At 32.1% G+C, this 14,029-nt stretch overlaps 1 protein-coding gene across 1 annotated transcript in view; it reads left to right on the top strand.

Annotated features, from left to right (window-relative positions):
- Window positions 1–1,559: 1,559 nt before the first annotated feature.
- The window catches only part of ENGase (cytosolic endo-beta-N-acetylglucosaminidase), a 31,890-nt gene continuing 19,420 nt past the window's right edge, over window positions 1,560–14,029 (top strand). The window contains exons 1-2 of the mRNA XM_072523787.1: window positions 1,560–1,804; window positions 2,210–2,394. Coding sequence (XP_072379888.1) covers window positions 2,293–2,394 — 102 coding nt within the window. The 5' untranslated portion in view covers window positions 1,560–1,804; window positions 2,210–2,292. The remainder of the gene's footprint in view (window positions 1,805–2,209; window positions 2,395–14,029) is intronic.

The raw sequence follows: 14,029 nt of genomic DNA, 5'->3' as shown, positions 1-14,029 counted from the left end.
TCGATAATATAGTAGATCTCTTAACACAAATATTTTACCCATTATTTTTTAAAAACATTATTTAATCAATTATTTTTTTAAATAAAATCGACTCTGGTATTTTAAAGAAATAAATTTGCCAATAACCATCTTACTATTCTTACTTAAAATGGCCATTTTATCAGACTTAGACCTCTTATGAAATGACTGATTATCGTACGAGGTCACTATCACCACTATTATAGCGCTGTTATCTCTTTTTCATTCTCTAAGAACCTTAAATGAGTGATAAAACACAACCAATTTTATTCCGCAATCACATTTTTCTAACTGTTTTCTTTGGTTTCTTTTTATACCAAGAAAATAATAATTTAATACGATGATATTAATAATCATCAAGTTCATATTTTTTATGGTTAATATAACGTTTGACTGAAATGCAAAATCGGACTGATGAGCCGCCAGACCACAGAATAAATAACAATCAGAATGCCCAGTCTCAGATGCCGCCTTTGAAGTGTGTCAGTACCATCGAGCAAAAAGACAAAAGAGGGAATGTAAAGGTAGTGGGGGCAAAAATATTGTTAGACAGGAAGTGCCATCTTGAGAGGCCAAATTAAACAAGGAAAGAGAGTATTTCCTTGTTTAAGAAATCAAATTTAGTTGGGTTATGTTATTATTTGTCCCAACTGTCACATGAAATCTTATTTATATTCAAGTTTTTTAACAATTGTTTCACATTTTAGACTGTTATCGTTAATATTTAATTAAAATTTTCTCGTCTAAGACACATTCTGAAAACTATTTTATAGCTACTGTTAATAAGTGTCGGAAAATTTAAATTTGGCGCATTCGCATTTCCGGATATGTCCGCCATCAGAGGCCACTTTTTTGGTCGCCTTTTCATAACGATTAGATTCCCTCTTTTGTCTTTTTGCTCGATGGTCAGTACGCGATCGCCATATTTTGACGGAAACACAGACTCGGATTGACAAATTTGTGGCAAGCTACGACAGAACCATAATTTAAGTTTTTAGAGATTAATAATTTAGTATATGTGAAAAAATTTAATCTATTCAACTAAAAGTACGACATAAAATATTGCATATTATGTTTATGGTATGCACACCAGATAAAATTTCACTGAACAGCACTGGTTCCGTTTAAAACATGGCTGATTCCGTCTGAGCATGGTCTGAGCGAACGAGATGCGCCTACTTATCTTGACAAGCAGAGTGGGCATTCTGATTATTTTATTATTCTGTGGCCAGACAAACAATAGTCTAGAACACAGACTACTGTCTAGAACAGGTATACACTGTAGAAGAGCTATACAATAGTAGAACTTCCTCGAATGTTTTTGTATGGGTATTTAAACCGTGTTTTTGGCCATTAGACAGTCAATAGTAAATAGATTATAAGAAGCAATTCAATATGTAAATAAAAGTTGTAATTAAACTTTATGTATAAAACGAATAGTTTTGCTACCTTGGAAAATAATTGTTTACACTTATCAGTAATAATTTTCATAAAAACAGCCCCAAAAAATTAAATTATTTTAATGTTGTCTCGACCACAGAATAAATATTATGTTATATTATTTATTCTGTGTCTCTACTTCGACCAGACAAATTTGCTTGCAGCGAGTACAGACCTGTACGAAACTGGTTATGAACTTTTATTTTTTTGAAAAAAATCTTAAAAGAAGATATTTTGACGTTGACATTTGCAATGAAAAATAATATTTTGAATTTGGGTTAAAGGACAATACGAATTTATAGAATGTGAAAGTTTCTCAGGAATCTAAAATCTTGAAATTTTAAATGTAATCTCTTTCTCTTATACCCTTGTATCTGCTATAAAATTGATTTATTGGATATAATATGCAATTTACAAACTAACTATTTCATAGTCAACAGAAAACGTAATGGTTGTCTTGATAGCTAATTAAAATTCGGAAAAATAATTGTAATAGAAATATTTTATCATGTACTCAATTCTCTGCAATTAATGTAAAAGTTGATTATTATTGTTTCTATTGTAAAGTTAAATGCTTTTAGTTCTATATAATCTAAACATATCTATAATTTAAATTCCGCTCATGAGATAAAAACAGGATATTGTTTAATCCTACAATATCGTATTGGGTTTTCTCATATTATTTTTCAATATTATTGTTTTTATATCTTGCGGTGTTTGTGGTCTTAGTTGAATTTTCTATTCCTTCCAGTTAGGAGGACATAAACTATTTTTCTTTGATCAACAAGTAGTCTTGAAAACAAATATATCCTTGCCTTTGATATATTTTCCAAAATGAATCAAAATAAAATTAAATATTCACCAAAAATGATGCCTAGTATTTTTAACCAGTGCCAACCAATTGCCAATACAACTGAAATGGAAGAAGTGTTACAGGTGAGTATTAATTTAATTTAAAATATCTGTCAAAAGATTGCATGTTTATTTTTTATTATTATCAATATTATTAAAATTTTCAAGTATCTTGCAGCACATTTTGCAAATGTTATTGAATCCAAGAGGAATGAAGAAATGATTATTGATATTACAAGTCTATTTATTAGGTACATAGAATTATAGAAATTGGACAAATACCAGATGAATGCAAAAACAGCATCTTAGTACCTACCTATGCAAAAAACAAAGAAGTTGTTCAGCAATGTACAAATTATTATAAGGTGTTAAAACTACTTGGTCATACTGAAAATGTGAGAGACTAATTGTTAGACTAATATCTAAACAAATATTGATCTAGAGAAAGCAAGTAGGTAATGAAGAGCTTTTGCTACATCAAAAATTTCAACCAGATCAGCCTAATAATTTATTATTTATGTTAAATGTTCATTATCTAAGATACCAACAATTAGAACAACTTTGTAACTTTTTGTGATACATATTTGCAATAAATTACACCAAAAGTTTGTTAAAAAATGCATATTAAAGAAATAGAGAGGCTTCTACAACCAATTGAGCCAAGATAGATATTTTTCTTTGAAAATTCAAATATTTTTTGTTTATAAACATTAAGACTTGAATTTTTCAGCATTTTTAAAAGAAAACCCAAATTTTCCGTCAAATAAGAAACAAAAATATAGAGCTTCTGTAGCTAAAATCCTCATGGATGACAGGTAAAGTATACCTAAAAGTGCTGAATTCAACTGATATGTTTATGGGTGCTCCAGATACCCACATATGAGAGTACTAATAGTCTCTACACTAGACTAACTAAGACTAACTATAGAGGATTCCTAGTTCTGGATAGGACCTGTGGAACATTGACTCAAATAATAAGAAACAGACCTAGGGCATACTAATACGAAATAATTGGTGAATATCAAGGAGGTTTCAGGAAAGGTAGATCAACAATCAATTAAATATTCACAAAGAAAGAATTACCAGACAATAGTTATAAGCAAAACCTTGCACTGTACATATATTGCTTATAGAATATAAGCAAGATGACGCCATTGATAGAGATAGTTTCTAGCAGACCATGATTTCATTAAATATACTGACAAAACTAATAAAACTATATCCTTAAGTGAACATTCAATAAAGTAAAGTAGAACTATCTCTGCCAACCTTCGAAAGGAGATGGCGCCATGAGAAGAAGAAGATCTCTGCTGTAGCCATTTTAGCTTCACCATCGTCCATGAAAATCAGATCTAGCAAATTGTTTTGTGCATTTTTAACAGAGTTGACTTGATAAAGGTTACTGTATGAACATGAAGCTGAAAGAATCTGTATGGATTCAACTTCATGAGGTGAAGCTCCTGCCCACTGAAGACATTTTATCCTTGGACCTCCTAAGGGAGGTTAAAGTCCCCCAAGATACAAAGCTTATGATCTGGATTTTTATTTGATAGTTTCTCCAAATTCTCTGTAAACCCCAAATATTTCTTCGGTTCACTTTGCGGTGGAAAATAAGCAGTAGCAATGATGAACTTATTGCTTCCAATTGATTTCAATTTTAACAAATAAATGTTCAACATTATTACTTGCTAACAAAACTGTATTAGATATTGTTTTACAGACCTCCCAGCTCCTCAAGAAAAAGTACTTGTTACTGAAGATCTATCCTTTGGTGAATGTTGTAGTTAAACATTTGTAGTTCAGCATTGTTAATGTCACTAGTCAACCATGTTTCATTAAGTGCTATAATGTCATATGATATATTTTCATAGAAAAGATGGAGTTTTGTTCGCAGACCTCTGACATTCTGAAAATAGGCAGGTGTTGACGAAGTTGTTTCAACTTTTAATTCTGTTGATTTTTGAAGTTTTTTTGTGAGCAATTTTAGTATACCATTTATATATTTTAGAGTAAGATTTGGTTCACCATTACGCTGCCTTTCTTTAAGTTCTGCATTCAGAGAATTAACCTCTGCATGTTGTTCGTTTTGTTAGGTAGGTCAGCCTCAAGAAACACTTTTAAACTTCTATCGAGTCTTCTTTTGTTCCTCAAGATTGAACGAACCATATTAGGAGACTCAAGGGTTAGGAGAAGTGATTGATGTCCATGCTTATTGCATTTTCCAATTCTGGCTGAGCTCAGTATGTTACCTGGGGAGCCTAATAACTTCCTCGTGTTATGGATTAAATTAAACATCATCAAGTTACATGCTTTATTTTGCCTCTCAGACACTTCAAATATCACATTATTATGCACCACTTGTGCACTAATTCCCTGAGCCACCTTGTGTAGACCTTAAGCTATGGTTTGTTAGAACAGTGAGCGACGCATAACTCACAGTCAGTCGAACGCCGCGCATGTTCGTCAATATCAAAGGAATGGTTCTCTATGATAACGGTTTGTTAGGTTCTGCTTAGTTGCGCGCACTTCAGAGGGATAGCGGTGTACGTCGACGGTGTGCGCTGAAATCAAATCAATTTGATTTGGACGCAAACGTTCAGCTGAGCTTACAGCATACACATCTATACCGAAATTATAATTGCATTTTTGTACAGTTATTATGATTGTAGTAATTAAGTGATGTCTACTACATTTTCTTTCGAGGAAGATGAAAGACTAGTGGATCTAGTAAGGGAGCATCCTCCAATATATCAGTTCGAAATAAATCCGTGAAAAGTAAAACATTAACGAAATTTTTCCGCGTTTTGAAACAATCTTCTTTTGACTGTTAATTTAAAGTACCTTCTGCATTACATGAAAAAATTTCGTTGACATTTTTATTTTTTATTTAGATTTGACTAATAAAATTATTTCGTTAAGTTTGCGAGAATTTAGTTTTATAAACGCACAATCTTTAAGAGAACAAACGTGAAACTAATTTCTTAGCTTGTTTTGAGCGCGACAGAATATATGTATGCGAACTAATCTAACAAACCGACTCATCCAAAACTGCCGTGAGTCACGTACAACAGATCTGCTGTACGTGTACGCCGTGCGCTGCGCAGGATTCTAACAAACCATAGCTTTAGAGATCCTTTTTAACATCATCAAGACAGGAGGAAAAACTAGTTCTCATACTCTTAACTTCGTCTGCTATCACACCAACTTGTTTCTCAAGCTCCTCGATTTTTTTGGCTGTTGTCAATTTTGACCTCGTTTGAGGCATCCTTCACGGCTCTGAATCTATTATCAAGGCTTAATGCTGATTCGATTACTAACAAGAACTCTTGAAGAACTCTTGAGGGAAATTGACAATATTGATGATGATTATAATAGTGATATTAGCAGTGAGGATGAAGAGCCAGTTACAGGCAGTTACTGTAAACAATTTTACACCTACAATATACAATTTTGATAACGCAAGATCAGGCATAACACCTTTATTTGATGTTAACGGATGATCTTAAAGAATGTGATTATTATTTTTGATCAAGACCTTATCAAATATATTATTAATGTAACAAATAATTAATACAATTATTATGCATGTGTTGAAATTATAAAATCAAAGAAATGGACTGACAAAACTGTGAGTGAATTTTATACCTTCTTTGTTTTAACGATTCTAATACCGCACAAATAAACGCATGATAAAAGAATGCTGACTAAAAGATGAATTGATAAAAACAGATTTTTTTACAAAATATATGACCGGAGATTTAGGCAACTACTTCTATATTTACACTTCGTCGACAATGTCATTCCAACAGTGTTTAAAAATATTACAATCAAATTTTCAAAGGCACACTTGATTTTAGACAGTATATCTCTTCGATAAGACCCGATTTGGAGTGAAAACTTTTGTGCTATGAAACCGAAAACATTTTCCAAAATTTCCGCAAAAAGTACCGCGTGGAACTTTCGACATGAGGACTATTAATACTATTACAGGAATTAATATTAAATCACTTCTTATATTAATAAATTTTCAACTCTCATTAATACTCCAGACTACAGACCAATTCCTAATAATCCAACAACCTACCTGGAGAAATCAACAAAAGCAATAAAACAATAAAACCTCTCTTCTAGTTGATATAAAACAATCTCTAATTCCTCTTGAAAAGTCTTCCAAAACACCTTGAATATATGGCCTACCCAAAATTCACAAACCCGATATTCTTCTACGTGCCATTGTCAGTGCATCCAACTGCCCTACACAACCATTAGCCAAGTACTTGGCCAAAAATATACAACCTCTCGCCGAAAATGCTTCATCCTTCTTCAAAAATTCTTTTCATTTCATCGAACTTCTTAAATAATACCCTATCTCACCGTCAGACATTCTAGTAAGTTTCGAAATCGTTTTACTCTCTACAAACATAGATGAAACTAAATACAGTATCCAGCAAGCCCACTTATCTCTGATTAAACATTGTATGTCCAACACTTATGTCATTTTCCAAAATCAATTCTACAGACAAATAAATTATGCCCCAATGGACTCCCCACTATCTCCAGTAATTGCCAATATCTTTATGGAAGACTTCGAGACCCGAGCACTATCCATATCAATGCTTAAAACATGTTGGCTACGATATGTTGACAATACATTCGTCATTTGGCCCCATTACAGGGATGCTTTGGTGTATATTCAAACCCATCTGACTGGTATACATCCTAGTATTTAGTTCACGATGGAGATGAAAACTCCTACCGTTTCATTCACCGATTCATCGCTAACGTTTCTTGACGTTATCATAAAGAAAATCCCATATCCCAAAGAAAATCAGAAGGTTGTCATCACTCTGTTTATCGAAAACCCACTCATACCAATCTTTACTTACATGCCAACTCTCATCATCCCCCTTCACAAATTAATTCAGTCATTAATACGATTTTCTACAGATCAATACGCCTTTGCGATGATGCAAGTAGACCCGCTGAGCTCTCTAGTTCCGCTCATCCGGCAAAACAAGCCCTCATCCAAAACGGTTACCGCGAAAATCACATCAATAGGAGCATCCACAGACATCAATATCCCACTCAATCTCAACCCAGAGACTCAGACCCTCATCACACGAAAGCTTTTATTCCTTACATCAAAGGTGTCACTGACAAAATCTACAAAATTCTAAAATCAAGAGGAATAAAGACAATATTTACCCCCCAACAAAAACTTTCATCTCTTGTCCGATCAATCAAAGACAATATTCCAAATGAACAACACGGAGTTTAAGAAATTCCTTGTGCAGACTGCCCCCAATCCTATATATGCCAAACAAATTGTAGAATCCAAAATAGGGTTTATGAACATTCCATTCCTGTTCGCAATTTCGACTCAATTTCAGCTCTAGGTCAACATCACCTTCATACAGGACACAAAATTGATTTTGAAAACTCCAGAACCATAGCCCCCATTCGCTTCTATAAACCAAGAATTGTCTCAGAAGCCATAGAAATTGAAAAAAGGTCAAATTGTCTCAATAAAAGAGATGACGGCATACGGTTACCTTCGACTTGGAGACCTCTCATAAAGAAAATATCGTCAGCTCCACCCGTCAATGTAATGTTCGCGCCAACTCCTGCGCCAATCCCCGCGCCAATCCCCACGTTAATCACCACACCAACCTCCATCTAAACTACGTCACCATCGACGGTATAAATGACCCGTCGTCTATTCTCAGCACTATAGTAATGCATTGGTTAGTGATAAGTGTAGTAGTGTCTTGGAGCTCGGGAGGCTGAGACCTCGGAAGCCCTGAAGAAGACATCGAAGAGGATGTCGAAAGCTCGGCGCAATGATAATCGACGCCATTCAATCCGGAAGACTGTTGAGATTAATATTAATTCCTATAATAGTATTATCTTAATATATTTACCTATATGTATATATATATATATATATATATATATATATATATATATATATATATATATATATATATATTTCAAATGATTTTTTCGACCGTACTGTTTTAAATATTGATTTAGAGTATCAGCAATCGGTCAGGAAATAAAACTCTATTTGTTCAGTCTCAATATTTCGTCACGATTTTGTGACTTCTTCAGGAGAAAACTGTAAATTTATTAGAATAATTAATGATTATATGTAAACAAAATGAATATTTTAATACTTACAACTATAAGAATGAAAATTTAAATTTTTCTGGCATATCTAAATAAATGACATATTTTACTTATTACTTATTATTATTATACTTATTTATTGCGGTTACCATAACTCCTTAATAAAATCAAACAAAAATATGTCATTTATTTAGATATGCCAGAAAAATTTAAATTTTCATTCTTATAGTTGTAAGTATTAAAATATTCATTTTGTTTACATATAATCATTAATTATTCTAATAAATTTACAGTTTTCTCCTGAAGAAGTCACAAAATCGTGACGAAATATTGAGACTGAACAAATAGAGTTTTATTTCCTGACCGATTGCTGATACTCTAAATCAATATATATATATATATATATATATATATATATATATATATATATATATATATATATATATATATACACACATGTCCAAAAGTTTGGAATATGTACAAATAATATATCTACGCCTATGGTGGTTTTAAAACTGTTGTTGATATTCATTCTGGAGGGTTTTTAAATGAAAATGATAAAAAATTTGAATCGTTTTTGTATGATTTTGGTCACATTCAACTGATTAGCGTATTTACACATTATTTCCGTCTTTGTTTAAATTTTAATTGAGCCGTTTAAAAATGTCTAGAAACGTGATATCTCATTTTGACACATCCAGAGTAATGGTTTTGTTACAACAGGACTTTAGTCAAAGTCATATCGTGAATATTGCTGATGCTACTCAGAGTGCTGTATCGAAAATAAAAAAAAATTCCAAGATAAAAATGAAGTCAAGGATCGTCTCAGAAGTGGTAGAAATCGATGTACAACAGCAGCAAAAGACCGGCAAATAACATTTATAGCTCGTAGAAATCGTCTGGAATCTACAAGTGGTATATCCAGAGAAATTTCTAGGCTTCAAGGACTGAATATTTCACGGCAAACAAATACACGCAGACCAAATGCGGTAAATTTGTATCGTAGAAGACCACTACGTGTTCCTAAACTAACCTACCAACACAAAATAGGAAGGTTGCAATGGGCTAGAGAAATGGCGCATCATGATCCTAACTGGAATAACGTGATGTTCTCTGATGAGTCAAAAATTGACTTGGTATCTGATTCGCGAAGAACACTGGTTTGGAGGGCCCCAGGATGACAAGCCCCACTAGAAACAGCTAAACCGCGTGTCGCATTTGAAGGTGGCAGTATTATGATTTGGGGTGGTATTATGACTGGTACACGGACGTCACTACTGGTTCTGGAGAGAAGAGTCACTGGTGCTGTATACATCAAGGAAGTTTTAAATACTGTCGTACGTCTACTCCGAGAGGAAGTAGGTGATGAATTTGTGTTTATGCATGACAACGCACCTCCTCATCGAACATCAGCAGTACAAAATTTTCTTGAAGAAGAAGGAATATCTATATTACAGTGGCGCTCGAATTCCCCCGTCATGAACATTATTGAACATGCTTGGGACATTTTTAAAACACGCATCAAGAAGCGAAACAATCCCCCTATTACACTTTGAGAACTTAAAGATGCTGCACGTGAAGAATGGAAGAGATTTCCGCAAGCACAGCTCAACCAGTTAATCGGCAGCATGCCAAATCGCCTACAGGCTTGCATACAGGCCAATGGAGGAAATACTTATTATTAGTGTTCTTAAAAATTATTTTTTTCTATACTAATTTATTTTTAAATGTAAGTTGTACATTGTAAGTTTTTCACTCCAAGAAAATAAATATTTTTTTTGCATATCGTTTATCTGGTTTTGAGATTTATTTAGTATTCTTGATAATTGAAACAAAATGATGTTTAACTATTCAGATGATTTTATATATAAAAATCAATAAAAAGATGAAATATTCCAATATTCCAAACTTTTGGACATATGTGTATATATAAATACATACATATATATATATATATATATATATATATATATATATATATATATAAATACATACATATATATATATATATATATATATATATATATATATATATATATGATTGAAATTATTGTAATCTTCGTGACATTATTTTATTTATATTACAAGTATCTATAGCGTGTTCCAAAGAAAATTTAACACCCCAGAAACTCATAAACCAAGAGTTTCTTCAAAATTAAAAAAACACGTCAATTTGTATTGGGAGAGGGACGAATTTTCATGCAAAATTCATGCCCTCGAATGTAACCTCCTACTGTCCCGCATCAACCACCCCTTTTTTTTAAATAGCAAATGTGCTCGAGTGGCACATCATTTGAAAGGTATTTTTTTTCTCTATCTGACACTCTATTTTTTTTAATTTTCGTAATAACTTTGAAGATAATTTTGGATTTAACTAATTTATTGGTTGAATATCAGCAATAACAAGAAAAACGTAAAATTTCACCAAATTAACTAATTAAATATGCTTAGTGACCTGCAATACAATAATTCAATCAACCTACAAATCGATATCAACACGCCACTGTGCTGAAGATATTTTTTTTTTGTAAAAATATCACTTATTCAAGTGATTTTTTTTTAAAGATAATGAATCCTAGTTATCTTCTTTAATGTTTACCATGTTACCATTGGGATACCGTGGGATATTATAGTAAAGAAAGAATAGAATTTCGCCATAGAACTAATCAATCTAATAACGTACTGCAAATATATTATCTTAACAGACTCACTTAGTGCCATACAAAGCATCCGACAACTGTATCGAAAAAATCCGCTTTAAAAAAAAATTAAAACAGTCCTTCTTCAGGCTTATATCAATCATAATGAGATAAATTTCATCTGGATCCCATCCCATATAGGAATAGAAGGCAACGAAACTGCTGACCATAGTGCGAAAGACGCGATAGTGGCTTATATAAAAAAATCAATCTTAAGTGCGTGGAAAAATAAATGGAATGTGTCGAACTCAAAAATAAAACAAGTGAAACCCAGCATAGAGACATGGAATGTATTACCTACATCAAGAAGTCAAGAAATAATAGTAACGGGCCTCAGACTCGGACATACTAGGTTAACGCATGATTACTTAATTAAAAAGTGCGAACCGCCGCGATGTGAAACGTGTAATACGACACTAACAATAATGCACATACTATGTGAATGTCCCCTCTACATCAATAACGAAGTAACAATAAGATACCAGGAGCACTTCTAGAAGCTCTAGGTGCAGACTGTAACTTTAACAATGCTCTGAATTTCTTGAAAGACATTAATAAGTACCACAATATTTAATAAACCAAATTGTAATGCAGTAATTGTACCTAATGTAATTTGGTCGATGCGATTTTCTAAATAAAAAAAAAGAATAGAATTAGTTAAGCTATACTATGGAAATAATCAGTGTGCTAAAGCTATGGCAAGGATCTTTACTACGAATCACCCAGAAAAAAACGTAAGTTACCAATAAGTTAAACATTTAACTGATAAGTTAAAAGCTACAGGTGACGTTAACAACACAAAGCACGAAGTAGATGGTCGAGTACGAAATGAAGCAGTTGAAGTGGCGGTATGGGGTTATTTACAAATGGATAATTGACAGTCTATCAAACAACTATCTCGTGCATCTGGTGTATCAGCATCTAGTGTTTATCGAATTATAAAATCCAATAAATTTCACCCTTATAAATCACGATTACTTCATTCATTAAACGAAGATGATCCTGATCGTCGGCTTCAATTTTGTGAAGAATTTAGTGAAATCATAAATAACAACCAACATAAGTTCTACAATACGTGTTTTTCCGACGAGTATACTTAGAGTATAATAGAGTCCGATAGAGTGGCCGGCCAGAATACCAGATCTTTCGCCTTTGGATTTTTTTTTGTGGGGAAACCTAAAATAAAAAATATATGCCACTCCGTCTGCAGATCTTGCAGAGTTGTCACAATGAATTGTGACAGAATGCCGATTATTGACACCGGGGGTACTTGCAAATGTACGAAAAGGCTTTGAAAATATACTGTATTATTGTATGGAGGTCGCAGGAGGTCATTTCGAACATTTAATTGGTTAATTTGTTGAAATTTTATGTTTTTTGTTGTTGCTAACCAATAAATTAGTTAAATCTAAAATTATCTTCAAAGTTATTACGAAAATTAAAAATAAATAATAATAGAGTGACGTGTAGAGAAAACAAAAAAAACCTTTTAAATAATGTGCCACTGGACCACACTTGCTATGCAATATTATTTACTTTTACAATTATTAGTTTTTTTATGAATTCTACTGTATGACTACTATAATGTTCATTGAAATAAAAGCGTTTTGTTTCTATCTGCAAAATCTCAATCTTATAAACGTTGATTTGAAAAACGAAAATTTTATGCGTCCAGCTCGCCCGACCTAGCGAAAAATACCCGTCTCGAAAGAGTTAAAAATTCATTTGGTAGAACGTTTGCAACATTTACCAGACATCTTTGAAAAATAAAAGAAAAGTTATTGGAACACCACTGGATTTAATTTGCTACAAAATCTTGTCATTTTTTAACCTCTACTTAAAACCTTACTTTTTGTGTATCCTATAAGCAATCAAGTAATCAAGTTTTGGTTTTATGATGTCACGTACACTGGTTAAAACAACTGATTTATTCTTATCTACACTAATGAGATGTTTTTGTTTCTTTTGAATAAAAGTAATACATATTATATCACAAGGAATTTTGATAAAGATTTGAAACAAAATGCACTTTTTCAGTTAAAAACAACACACGCTCAAAACACTTTATCTATGTTGTAGATTTTGTTTGTTAATTCGCACTGTTAAATCATCAAAATTTAAAACACTGTTTTACTACATGAATTTTCAACTTTTTGCGAATCGATTGTATTGACTACTGTTCGGGTCAAATTTTAAACTCTTAATAATGTGATTACTGATACTGGGTGATTTATTTTCATCTCACTGACACAAAAATTCACACAGTATAGATAAAGTCTTTGATAATTGCAAAATTTTAGTAATTTATTTTTTTATAATTGCCAAATCTGTTTGGGAAGTATATTGGCTATATTCCTATATACACACAACCAAAGTTATATCGAATCATCTGGTATTTCTTATTATTTCAAGCGAATTGAAAAAAAAAAATAACATACGAAGTCAAAGAATATTTATTTTAAAGCAATTTAATCAAGAATACATAAAAATTAACGACAGTAATATAATATATATAGTGTGTCCGTAAAGCATGGAATAAATTCGATATTTCCTAAATTAAAAGCCTTTTTAAAAAAATCTAAAACACGTCGATTTTTAAATTTAATGTTCTACATTTTACAATAAAATTTCATTATACAAGATGATACACATTACAGTGATGACGTCATCGGCTCTTTTTTTAAATGTAACACCCTATATTTTAGGACATTTTTAGATCGATAAAAATGAGCTGATTTCAAAAAAGTATAATACTCGGGTCTAATGGATATAATTTGAAAGATATGCGCTTAGAAAATAAATTATTTATTATCAATTGCAAAAAAGTAGCCTAATTCTAGTTTTTGGTAAACTGTAATTATTTTTAGTAACATTCAATAACAATTAAGTAG

Source organism: Diabrotica undecimpunctata, chromosome 2 (assembly GCF_040954645.1).
Source record: "Diabrotica undecimpunctata isolate CICGRU chromosome 2, icDiaUnde3, whole genome shotgun sequence".
Classification (NCBI taxonomy): Eukaryota; Metazoa; Arthropoda; class Insecta; order Coleoptera; family Chrysomelidae; genus Diabrotica; species Diabrotica undecimpunctata.
This window is presented reverse-complemented; position numbering and strand designations above follow the sequence as displayed.